At 37.2% G+C, this 13,788-nt stretch overlaps 1 protein-coding gene across 1 annotated transcript in view; it reads left to right on the forward strand.

Moving 5' to 3' along the window:
- The window catches only part of LOC150107495 (uncharacterized), a 1,121,546-nt gene that overhangs the window by 513,845 nt on the left and 593,913 nt on the right, over positions 1 to 13,788 (forward strand). The window contains exon 36 of the mRNA XM_090392112.1: positions 7,769 to 7,949. Coding sequence (XP_090248238.1) covers positions 7,769 to 7,949 — 181 coding nt within the window. The remainder of the gene's footprint in view (positions 1 to 7,768; positions 7,950 to 13,788) is intronic.

A 13,788-nucleotide genomic window follows, 5' to 3' on the forward strand; every position in this document is an offset into this window, starting at 1 on the left:
GTATAGATGAATCCCATTGGTCGGAAAGACCTGGGTTCGATTCCTGTCCACGACGTAAGGAACCTTTATCTGGTCTCTTTTAAATAAGCTGAGTTAGCTGGTATCATATAAAGGTAGAGGGTTTTGCCACCTGGAAACTTGGGTTTATTGTCCCTCAGAACAGGCAAAATAGCCCCATGAATGTTGTAAGTATTATGGCATTTACAGCCATGAATACTTACAACAATAGATAGGAAAAGCACATGAATGGGAATATAAACTATGTGGATATTGTATACATAAGATTTTAATGTATTTTAAGATTCAAAATGCTACAGTTATATGAGGGTTGTTTTGAAAAGTTTTGTAAAAAAATAAATTAAATACTTTTTTTGGAAAAAAAATCACCTTTATTTCTCAACATAGCTTCCATCGAGGTCTACACATTTGGTCCAACTAGCTTCCAATTTTTACATCCCAAGTAGGATTTGTCAAATTGTGCAAAATATTCATTTGACAGCCTTGATGACATCCTCATTCAAAGAAAACTGTTTTCCACCAAGCTAAATTTTTAAGTTTGGGAACAAGAAGTCACATGGGGCCAATTCCGGAGAATACGGTGGATGTGAAACCAATTTGAACCTCAATTCATGCAATTTTGCATGAATTGAGGTTCAAATGAATTGTGACACCCGATGTGTAGGACAGTGCATTGTATTGATGAAAGAGCACATTTTTGTGCACCAATCTTGGCCGTTTTTTCATAGTTATTCTTTTAAATAGTCCAAGAATGACTCATAATAGGCTCCTGTTATTGTCTTACCCTTTTCCAAATAGTCTATCATGATAATTCCTTCAGAATCCCAAAAAACAGTGGCCATCACCTTCCCAGCTGACAAAATGGTCTGTGCTTTTTTCAGTGCCCTTTCACCAGACATTGTCCACTACACACCTGAGTCCAAGCAGTGGTGGATCCAAGTTTCATCTACAGTCACGAATGGACGAAAAAATACTGCAAATTGCAATTAAACATTGCCAAACACTGCATTGAAATGTCTTTTTTGCAAGCATTTTTGATCAACAGTCAACATTCGTGGCACCATTGTGCATACAGCTTTTTCGTGCAGGATATCATACACCATTCAATTGAGATGTCTACAATCTCAGCAGTCTCACGCACTTTCACTCGGTGGTCTTCCATAATGATACCATGAATTTTGTCAATCATTTCTTTTGTAGTGACCTCAGTCAGGCATCCGGAGCATACTTTATCTTTGATGGACTTACGACCATGTTCAAAATCATTTATCCAAAAATAAATAGTCTTTAATGCTGGTGCAGAGTCCCCATGAACTGCATCTAACTTGGCTTTGATCTTTTGATCTATGTGGCCAACCACTTCTTCAAATAAAAGTGTTTTATCACTGCACGAAACTCGTTTTTTTCCATTTTTTTATGTCGCGCATGGCTAAAATTTTGCCAGGGTTCATGAAAAAGAAGATACATGCCTACACTGGTATGAATGAACGAATTGTGTCACTGTCTATTGGAAATTTACCAAACTTTTCAATCAACTCTCGTATAGTGCCAATGGGGGATTATATCAAACAATCCTTAATCTTTATTTGAACTGTAAGTCATCAATTAGAATTGAGGGGGGTACAGGAAGATGGTTTGATGCTAGCTCTGGTGTCAGACAAGGATGTAAATTATCCCCTCTGTTATTCATCATCTAGTCTCTATCGACTAAAGGTGAGTTAGCCAGTCTCATATGGATCACATTATTAAGGAAAGTGGTATTACACCTGATATCAAAATTGGAGATATTTCTAATTATAATGAAGAGCCAAAGGCTTCAATTTGGCAACATGAACTTATTTAAGTTAAGGGATATTATATCCCATATTGTTTCTTAGCTAGCTTGCACTACCTTCAAGGGTCAGGTGCTGCACTATCCAGGTATTTGCTTTCGCTTGGAATTGCCGAACTTTATATAGTTTCTATATTCAGCATGAAACACTTTGAGTTTCTTATTTGGAGATATTAATTTCAGGTGTTTACTTTGTATAGATATTATATTTCTAAATAAATGCAGCACAAGTCTGCAAGATAACCGCATAGTGAATGGAGAACCTGTAGAACAAATAAAACATTTCAGCTACCTAGGCACAATTTTTAGTAATGATGGCAAATTAAATATGGAAATAGACAACAGAATTAACAAAGCCAGTATGGTAGGAGGTCAACTGAATAAATTTATATGGAATAAGGAAGAAATTAGTCAAAACACTAAATTACATGTATACAAGACAGTGTTCAAACCAATTTTAACTTATGAAATTAAGAGCTGAGTTAGAAATAAAACACTTGACTGAATACTGGAGACCACAGATGTGAGAGTTCTGAGATAGATTAGAATAGTGAACAGATGTCATCAGTGTCAATATCATATTAAAAATGAGGATATTAAGGAAAGAATTTGAGATTGTCAACATCTAGGAACGTGTTAGCAGAGCTAATCTCAGGTAGTATAGCTATTTAAATAGAATGGGAGAGATAGCAAAACAATTGTTCTTTGCTAGATTGTTTGGAAAAAGAACCAGAGGAAGACCCAAATGTGGGTGGATTGACACAGTAAAAAGTGCCTTAGAAGACAGAAATATAAGATCTGATGATGTTGGAGTCTTGACATATAACAGATTAATTTTAGGAAAATTGTCGATAGGAAGTTTGTAATTATTTAAGTTTTTCATGCAGTACTATCATACTATCCTGTACACCCCCTTAGGATATTTGTCAGGAATTTGATGATGATGAAGATTTTAGCAATATTTTTAAGGAATTTTTTACACTCGATTTTATACACCTTTTTTTACACTTGTTATTATACAATTTATTTACATTTGTTTTTTATACACATTGTTTTTACCTGTTATGTAGTTGTTTTACATATTTACTGTGTTTTTATTACCTTGTTCATTGCTGTGTTCCAGGTAAGATTTATTCTAGCATACTTGAAAAGAGGTTGAGAAAAGCTGTGCAAGAGAAACTTCGAGAAGAACAAGCCGGGTTCATGCCAAACAGAAGTTGTCAAGATTAGATTTCCTCTTTTCCACAAATAATGATTTGAGATGAAATTTCTGGATTAAGAAATATTATTGAGCACTTGGCTTGCCCATTGTGGGCAAGATCTCTCATATTAAAATCAGAGATAACAAACTTAACTGTTTGCTTTATGTTAATGATGATGTACTTCTAAACACATCTGGTGCAAGTCTCCAGTATTCTCTTACTAAATGATAACAGCTGTACAAATTTGGCATGAAAATTGGCAATAAAAAGACGAAAAGTATGAAAATAGGCAGGAGTATAGAAAACTAACTGCATTCTGAATGGAGATCATAGCTATAGAACAAGTAAAATATTTCAGCTATTTAGGCACAGTTTTTAGTGAAGATGGCAGGTTAAATCTGGAAATAGACAACAGAATAAGAAAAACTGCTATTTAGGATAGCCAGCTGAATAAATTTATATCGAATAAGAGAGAAATTAGCCAAAACACCAAACTAGCAGTATACAAGATGGTGTTCAAATCAGTTTTAAGTTATGGATCTGAGAGTTTGGTTAGAAATAAAGCACTTGATTAAAGACTAGAGACCATGGATATGAGAGTTCTGAGAAAGATCAGGAGAGTGATATTAGAAATCACTAATATTGATATTAGCTATTATTGATAATATCTAATTATCGATATATAATATCGATAATATTATATCGATATAATATATTGATTATAATATAATCAATATAATATTGATTATAATCTATTGATATTATTGATATTGATGCTGGCCTGGTTGGCCGAGTGGTGAGCATATCCACTCTCCAGCTAAAAGGCTGTGGGTTCGAATCCCGCTGTGGGCATGGATGTTTGTGATTGTCTGTGAAAATACTAGTGGTGGTGATCGGTGGTAGATGGCGTTGGTGTAGATGTTGAACGTAGTTGTAGGTTGGTGGAATGAGTGGTGGAAATGGAGAGTTGTGGAGTAGGTGCCCTCCCTCGATGAGTCTTTGGAATCCCTGCAGGTGCTATGTAATAATAATAATAATATTATTATAATATAATCGACATAAAGATATTAGAAAGGACTCTGATATTGTTAGCCTTCAAGAAACTAATCTAAGGTGATATGGCCACTTAAATAGAATTTGGGTGAGGAAAGGTTAGCAAATAAGATAGAAGGGGGGGAAGACCAAGGCCTAGATGTATTAATTTAGCCAGAAGTGCCTTAGAAACATGAAATGTTAGATGCAACAATATTAGAGTGCTCACAAGTAATGGACTAATTTGAGGGAAATTGTTGATAGGAAATTAATAATAATGTAAACCTAATTCACCCCTTGAGGGCACATATCAGGAAATTGATGATGATTGTGTATATTGCTGTGACAAGTATTGGCACACTATGACTTTAGACCTGTCCATATGCCACTAAACCCTAAACGAATCCCAATTCATAGAAAAAAAAATCACTAGTAGAAAAACAAGTATAGAAACCTGTTTTCTTTAAATGGTATGGAATATTACAACAAGCTATTTACAAACTTAGATCTGAAAGCAGCATTACTAATATGTTCCATGACTGCTTTTGGACCAGATAATGCCCAATAGAAGTCATATTTCCATATATAAATAGCCAAAAGGTGTTACACCTTATTACTAAAATACTCTGGATTACAGATAGATGTTGAAAGTTTTTCCAACTCGCATATGGAAATATGACTTCTGCATTACTTCAACCTTGGCATCACTATTGGGTCTGGCTCCCACTGATGAGACCTCAATAAAGGTCGAAACTAGTCTGGGTAGTGACCCTTTCCATAATGTATAGCATTATACATGTCCATAAGGATATGTGCTTCACATTATGGGATACTAAGGCAAGTGATGTGAAGGTATTAATCTCTATATACGAATTGCCCATTCCTGAAGTTATTTCAGGTGCAAACTTTGTTTGCTTACACTTGGATAAAGGATTAAATCAAGAATATAATTTCTTTGCATCTTTAATTTATAGACTTTACTGTCTGTCATTTATGCAATACGAGGGTCACAGAATGGCAGCTGCAGAAAGCCATTGACCATCTTCCACAATGTGGAAGATGGTCAATGGAGTTTTTTTTTTGAAGTTTTTTTTTTGCCACACAAGGCCTCCTCAGTGCATTTTTCTCAAAAACATGGTTTTTACCCTGATCCTGAACTGAGACTAGGACAAGCTTTAACCCAGATGCATCAAAAAACTTACTTTTTTATGAGACTTAGTTGTTTATTTATTCTTAATGCAAAAAGGAATACAAAGCAGTTACAGTTTGATGTCCAGTCCATAAAGCCAATCCAGAGCCTCATCCATCCCCTTATGGATATTCTGGATGCCACCACCACCATGAAATTGGTGCCTTGGGGCAGTTATTCACAATATGAGGGATTGTCTAGGCCATGGGGGGGGGGAACAGTCAAAATAAGGGTGGTCTGACACTCTCAATTTATGTAGTAGGTAGCCACATCTGATTTGGTTAGTTCTGATCCTGTTGATAGATGACCAAATCTTCCTAGGAAGAGCAAAACCAGGCTGTGGAACACAGGGATCTACAACCAGGAAGCCATTTTCAAAGATTGTTTTGCCAGTTTTCTCTGCACATGTCAGGTGTTGATAGTAAGGCAGCTGAAGAGAGTTCGTCCATACACCAGAAAGGGTTTCTTGATTTTAAGTGAAGACTAGGTGGATTTATGAGAGTCTGGTGCAGGGGCAGGAGTGGTTTGCTCATTACTTTATTAAATTCTTTAATTGAAGCTTGTCTTCTCTGTATATTTGGTGGAGCAATGTTAGATAGGACAGGCAGCCAGGGAAGAAGGGTGTTTCTTAGTGTCCCACTAATTGTGCATATTATCAAGTTTAGCTGAGTGTCTATAATGTTAGTGTGTGCACTTCTTTCCCAGATGGGAGCACAGTATTCTGCTGCAGAGAATGCTAGGGCTAGTGAAGACAACCTTAGGACTTCTGCACCACAACCCCTGGTTGTTCCAGCAAGCCTTGAAATGATATTATTTCTCATTTTAATTTTGTTGGACAGGTTGGTGATGTGCCTTTTCTGTGTCCTAGAAATGTAACACTGTTAACATGAAGCTAATGTCTCTAATCAGGCATCCTGGACCACTAATGTCTCTAAACCTCCTGGACCACTTGTAGCAGCCATGATAAATAGTTATGAGATAAATGCCATATATCAATCATTCTTTGGATATTAGCTTCTACCTCTTGTTGTGCTGATGGATGTTCTCTGCTCTATCTGTATTGTTCACTTATCAGATTGAAACTTGATTAATTAACCCAAATCAATGCCTCTAACAGATATGGTACACTCTGATGGTGATGGTTGGACACCATCCACAAAGCCGTAAGAACTACGACTGTAGCATTTGAAACGTTACTGATTTTTGGCCTTTATGTTGAAGCAAATGAACCACACTTGTCACCGCAGCTGTCTGTTATGTAAATAATGAAAATAAAATGGCTGATGTGAATGAGAAGGAGGAAGTTGGTATTATAAAGCAAAAGTCAAAAGATAATTGTATATCATTGTATATAGGAGACTCGATCATGCCTCTAATGTACACAAAACATGCTTTCCTGATATAACATTGAAACAAATAACTGATGCTTTGAAGAGAAGGAAAGAGCTGGTATCAGAATTAGTGGTAGTTGCAGGCACAAATGACTTAGTTGGTGAAAAAAGGAATGTTGATAGACTTTAGAAAGTTATTGCAGGAGGGAAAGGATAATAGTGTTATTAGAAAAGTTAATGTGTTGCCCAAATATGACACTAGTGGGTTGAGAAGGAGAGCCAAGATAATGAATAGCAAGATGACTGAGTTTGTGAAGTAAAGGGGATTCAGTATGTGAATCTGAATCTCTGGAGTGAATTTGAAGGGAAGCTGAAATGGTTTAAAGTTGATGGTTTGCATATGATGATTGGGTTTGGTATTGTGCATTTAGAAAAGCTATTGTTTGCTAAGAAGGCACAGAATCAAGAAGTTAATGTAGCTAATGATCAATGGATATTTGTCAAGCAGGATAGCACAGCTACATTGGTTGTATGACAGAAGGAAGATGGATACAAGGTTGAAGATGTGGTTGTGGCAGGACAAGGTGATGGAATGCATAAAGGTGAGGATGAGACAGGTATGGATCAGGTAAAGTAAGGATCAGGGAAACGGTCAGAAGTTGTCAGACTGAAGAGAGAGAGAGAGGTGTTATAGTGGCTAGAGTTGACTCGAAGACACAGGGATTGTTATATTTCTATACAAATGTAAAGAATATTTGAAATAAGAGAGTTCAGTTTGTTATATTGATTGAGTTCCAAAGGTAATCAATGTAGATGAATCGTGGTTGTCTGAGGATGATGTGATTTTAGGAATAGAAATGAAAGGATATACAATTTCATAGAAGGATAGAAAGGAGAAAAGAGGAGGTGGAGGACTGTTAATGATTGCAGAGGAATTTTGTCTGCAAAGTATGGAAGTTGATAGTACCTTTGCAGATTTTGAATCTGTATGGTGTGAAGTTGAAATTAACAGGCAAAAAAAAGGAAGGATCATTTCCTTAAATATACAGTATAAGAGTTGTATAGAATTGTGAATTCATTACTAGTTTGTTTTCTATGAACCATTTTTTTCTTTACTGCTCCATCATTTATTATTAATTATTTGTTGTTTCCTTTACTCTTTTAGTCTCTGATTAAAGAACATCGTGATTCTTCCCCAACTATAGAGAAAATTAATGAACTTGGCAATACTTATGATTCAATGGTAAGAGGTGACAGTCCACGACGCAAAGTAACCAGTCCGACCAAGAAATTCTATGGTACTCCATCGAGTCCAACTCGGAAATCTCCACCTAGTGAGTACACAGGTAGTTATGCTTTGGTGGCAGCATTCCTTTTTTTTTTCTTTATAAATTTTTATAAAATAACACCATTCTAATTTTAGCATTGCTTTGCTAACTTCTTATATGCACATTAATTAATTAATTAATTATAATGTTTCCCCCATTATATATTCAGAACTAATTGTATTTACATATGGGCCTCTTATCCATATAGGAACATACAGTTCATGGTAAAGGAGACCATGTAGTGATGGTGCTTGCTATTTTCATTCTTCACCTTTTCTCTTCTTTTCTATCCATTCTTTATGCAACCTCTCTTGGGATTCCCCCATACTCTAAAGTACCATTACTGGGATATGTTGCCCTGTCACTATTGTTTGCAGGTATGGTGCAACTGACAATCCAGAAAGGCAGATACTGGTACCAAAGATGTTGGTACCAAAGCAGTATATGAACACACCTTGTGGTGTTCATAATTGCTTTGGTACAAAAGCACACAATATGAGTGATATTTGATAGCTAATGCAGATCAGATCATTTGGCTAGTGTCCTATTGCACAAGTGTCAGTGGGATTGCATTTAATCATCATAGTTTAAGCCTTACTATGGTGATTACTGATATCCATTGTAGCTCTGCTATCCCTTCCAAGTGCATTTGTTGCTTACCGGATAGTATGCATCTGCAAGACTCTCTGGTTAGGTAAAAAGGTTTTGCATGAATCCTTCACCCTCAGAGACTACTGAAACATGAAATGATGCAAAGCAATTTAACACATTAATGTCAGACATGACACATCTTCTCTCTCTCTCTCTCTCTCCATGTGAATCACATTTGTGGTGGCCTCCCAGTGATAGTACTTGCCCTTTTTAGTCCTTATTCTTTTCTTCCTATTTTCTTCACTTTACTGGGTTACTTGTATATAGAGCTAATGACTTTGCATCACTTACCTTAGTATCCTATAATGCAGGGGTCCTCAATGCATGGGCCGCAGGCCACCTGAGGCCTGCAGAGCTCTTTGCAGTGGCCCACCAGCCATTTTGAAGAAATAACTACTTAACATTAAAACGCTATTAAATAAAAAATAATTTCAATGAAATCTACGGGCCACTAAGCTATACTGCGGTATTTAGAATTGTAAGATGCTTTCCAGATTCACAAGGAACGCTGTACATTTGATACTTTACATAAAATCCTATAAAAATAAATATTAAATAGACATGTTCTTCAGCCATCTACCAGCACCAAGCAGTATTTAAGTACTAGTACTAACGTCGCAGGTAGATGGCTGAAGCAGTAGTTGTTTGAGTATGCTGTCTAGTGCCTTTTAGATACATCTCAAAGGTTCTTGATACTTCGTTATTTTCATATAAATACGAGAAGATCTCATCCACAGTCAGTCAGTCAGTCGTGAATAGTGTGATATTTATGTATAAGCACACGCAGGTTTATCATGTCAGCCATAGCCTATTGTGGTTTTATATTGCCAGACTTTTTTTCGTTAGTGGGAGACATATTCAGTGGATAATAACCGTTACAGTCATTTTGATATTTTTTTGGGGATCACCTTCCATCGCTATGGCGCCTATGAGTAAAAAGCATAAATCAAGTGATTCTTGTCGAGTTTTTAACGAAAAGTGGACCAATTTGTACTTTTTTGTACCGATCAACGATAAGCCAGAGTGCTTAATTTGTCGTGAGTCAGTGTCAGTATCAAAAGAATGCAATATAAAACGACACTATGAGACAAAGCATGCATCCAATTTTGATCACCTTCAAGGGTGGCTTCATGGACAAAGTGAACTGTCTCCAGTATTTAAAAAACTGAGTTTGTTTGGGATAACTGTGTCAAAGAACTTGCCAATGACATTGAAGGAACTTTGAAAAAAACTGTTGTCTGAATTTATGTCATATTCACTTGCTTTAGATGAGAGCACAGATGTGAAGGACACAGCACAACTGGCTATCTTTGTCCATGGCATTGATCAACAATTCAATGTGACAGAAGAACTGCTAGCGCTTGTACCTATGAAGGGAACAACAAAAGGCACTGATATTCTTTAAGCCACCAAGAAAACACTCCAGCGTTTCGACCTCAGCTTAACCAACCTCAAGGGTGTGATAACTGATGGTGCCCCTTCTATGGTGGGGAAGAACGAAGGGTTTGTTGCGCTGCTACAAAAAGAACCGGAACTAGAAGGAAAAGATTTCATCCATTATTGCTGTTTAATCCACCAGGAGAATTTGTGCATGAAAACTATTGGATTTGAGAATGTCATGAAAGTTATTGTGACTGTCATCAACATTATTAGGGCAAGAGGATTGAATCATCATCAATTCCAAGAGTTTTTGACCCAAAAGTGTGAAGCAGATCACGGCGATCTGCTTCACAGTTATGTGCATTGATTGAGCAGAGGGAAGGTTCTTAAAAGAGTCTTTGACTTATGGAGTGAAATACAGCGGTTCATGCAAACCAAGGGGAATCCGCTTGCAGAATTTAATGATCTGGATGACAGACTTTGCCTTTGTGACCTACATCTCGTTGCATATGATTGACCTAAATATGAGGCTATAATCCAAAGAGCAACTGGTGCACACTCTGTTTGATCGCATCAAAGCTTTTGTGGCCAAGCTCAAACTTTGGGAGGCACAACTCGCAAAAAAAGACCACTGATTAGATCCCAACTATTCGTCTCTTGATGAATATGCTACAAAATTAGCCGTGTTGCAAAGTGAGTTCAAAGAGAGAGAGATTTAGTGATTTTTGTAACCAAGTCTTCTTTAGATATATTTTATGCCATTCAGTGTCGATGCTGCTGAAATGCCAGGCTCAGTACAAATGGAGCTGCTTGAACTTCAAAACAGCTCTTCTTTGAGAGAAAAATTATTTAATGTGCTCTTGCTTACATTTACAAAGACTACATTTCTGAGGATGCATTCCCTAATCTTCGCCGGCATGCTTTGAAGATGTGCGCTTTGTTAGGAAGCACATACTTATGTGAGCAGTTCTCCAGAATGAAGCATGTGAAGTCCAAGACTCAGCTTACGGACCAACATCTCGAGAATACTCTGTGCATAGCGACTTCCAACATTGATGCCAACATTGACATTTTAAAAAACGAATGTTTTCTTCATTAAATTATCTTTTTTCAAGTATTGATTGTATTTACTTATCATGAACCTGACTCCTACCTACACTCTTAAAGCTGAGTTTGTTTATTTTTATAGGATTTTATGTAAAGTATCAAATGCACAACATTCCTTGTGAATCTGGAAAGCATCTTACAATTCTAAATACTGCAGTGTAGCTTAGTGGCCTGCACACTTCATTGAAATTTTTAATGCAGCCTGCACTGTCTGAAAGGTTGAAGACTCCTGCTATAATGCAAAGCACATATCCTTATAGACATTTATAATGCAGTGCAATATGGGGAGGATCACTACCCAAACCAGTTTTGACCTTTTGACCTTTATCAAGGTCTCATCAGTGTAATTCATCATCATCATTACTTCAACCTTGGTATCTCTTCTGGGTCTCACCAGACCCCGAAGAGATATCAAGGTTGAAGTAATGCAGAAGTCATATATTTCTCATATACAAGTTGTCACTGGGTGACCACTGATTAGATCTCAATAAAGGTCAAAACTGGTCTAGGTAGTGGCACCCTGCCATAATGCATAGCATTTTATACATCCAAAAGGGTATGTGCTTTGTATTATGGGATACTAGGGAAATTAATGTGAAGTCATTAGCCTCTATATACAAGAAACCAAGAATATAATTTCTTGGCATCTTTAATTTATAGTATAACCAAGTGAATAAAACTTTCAATATCTCCAGCTCTGTCCATATATCCTGATAATGAATGGGATACAACCATCTCAGGCTACTCTACCTTCAGACTGTAGACTTAAGATCCTTTATCCAGTTCTGAATGTATAAGAGCATAATAAATATGAAGCAATGATGATTAATCTGAACCCCATTCAGTATAGGATAGAGTATTAAGGAGATTCAGTGTACTCCTGCAGTTTTTGCTTAGTTCATGAATGTGTGCAAGAAATTTAAGCTTCTTGTCATAGTTGAGTCCTAAGAACTTGACTTATGTTGCTGCTGGAATAAATTTAATGCATTCTTTATTGGAAATGAATTTGATCCATTCTAACCACAGAATCTGGGAGAAAAGTACTTTTTCAGCAGAAGTGTACACAAACACTTTTTCCTGCTGATAACCTGAACTCAGTTATAAGAGCCCATATAGGGAAACAATGCTAAAGTCTTTCAATTACCCTAATGTTATACGAGTGACAGTAAATTGTCTAGTCATGAGCATATAATGCATTGCAAATTAAACTTGCAAAGAAATTATATTCTTGTTTAATCCTTTACTATCCAAGTGTAAGCAAACAAAGTTTCTGTTTCAAGAACCTTCACACCTAGGCTACTTGTATATAGAGGCTGATGACTTCACATTAATTGCCTTAGCATCCCATAATGCAATGCACATATCCTTATGACATTACGGGAAAGGCCACTACCCAGACTGGTTTCGACCTTTGTTGAGGTCAAAAAGTAAAGGGGTGTTCATCATAGGCATAAAGTAGTTAGTATAAGGGTGCAAGAGAGCCTGATAGTAAAAAGAAAAGACAGATAGATAGCATGAGAGATAGAGAAAAAGGCCTCATCTCTTTATATCATCATATAGCCAAAGGCTATCAGTCTCATGCAGATGAACAACCAAATGTCCAATTGAAACTAAAGTACACAGATGACTGATACCCAGGTGGTTAGCCTTATCTGAGTTAAGTGCATTGAGTTGGCCTTCTCTACCTCAGATTGCTTTCTAGTCATCCCTGCAATTGACCATAAGAGCGAATTGAACTAAGAGGATGGAGTGATTGAGGCATTGGATATAAGGAGGGAGCGAGCAAAATAGTTGATGATTTTAATATGTATGAATGATTTGACAGAAGGCAAAGAGCACGTCAGAATGGATATCAGGAGAATGCTTAGAAGGATAAAAGAGAATAGTGTGACAGGAAGGGTAGTCAGCGTGTTGTCTGGGTACGACTGTGGTGAGATGAGGCAGAGAGCAAGGATTATGAATGATATGCTGGCTGAAATGTATGAGGAGAAGACGGGAGTATAGTTTGTTAATGTGTGGAATGAGTTTGAAGGACGAAGTGAACTGTATGGGAGCGATGGACTGCATTTGAGTGGTTATGGTGTGAGTAGCTTGGAGAGACTGCTGCTGGAAGGTAGAGAAGTGAGTAGAGAGAATAAATCAGATCAAGCTGGAAGAGATGCGGAAGAGCAAGAGAATAAGACTGGAGAGATTGAAGAGGTGATTATGAATGTGGAAGTGAGTGGTATGAGTATAGAGAATGGGTGTGCAAGAGGAGCAGGGAAATGGAGAGGCTAAGGGTGGACAGGGGTACACTGCGTGAGAAAGGTGGATGCTCCAAGAGGAGGTGAGAGCATGTGCAGACAGGAAAGGAATGGGATGACCTGGGATCAAGAGGACAGTTGAAATTGAAAAGGGTTCTAAAATGAATAAGCAGAAAGGGAAATGGCCCCAGTCGAGCATGGAGAGATCACATTGAGTGAGTGGTATCAGTGGAACTAGCTGTAGATCCAGAAATGAGCTGTTGCATTTGTATACAAATGCTAGAAGTATAAGAAACAAGACAGATGAAATGGTTGCACTAATTGCATCTGTTCACACAAAGATTGTCAGAATAAGTGAGACATGGTTGGTAGAGGACGACATCCTGACAGGAATAGAGATGGAAGGGTATGATGTGTTTCATGACAGAAGGGGTAAAAAGGGAGGGGGAGTACTATTGATGATAGAGAAAGAGTTA

The sequence above is a fragment of the Typopeltis vanoorti genome, chromosome 4 (assembly GCF_054136105.1).
Source record: "Typopeltis vanoorti isolate ZY-2024b chromosome 4, IOZ_Tvanoo_1.0, whole genome shotgun sequence".
Taxonomy (NCBI): Eukaryota; Metazoa; Arthropoda; class Arachnida; order Uropygi; family Thelyphonidae; genus Typopeltis; species Typopeltis vanoorti.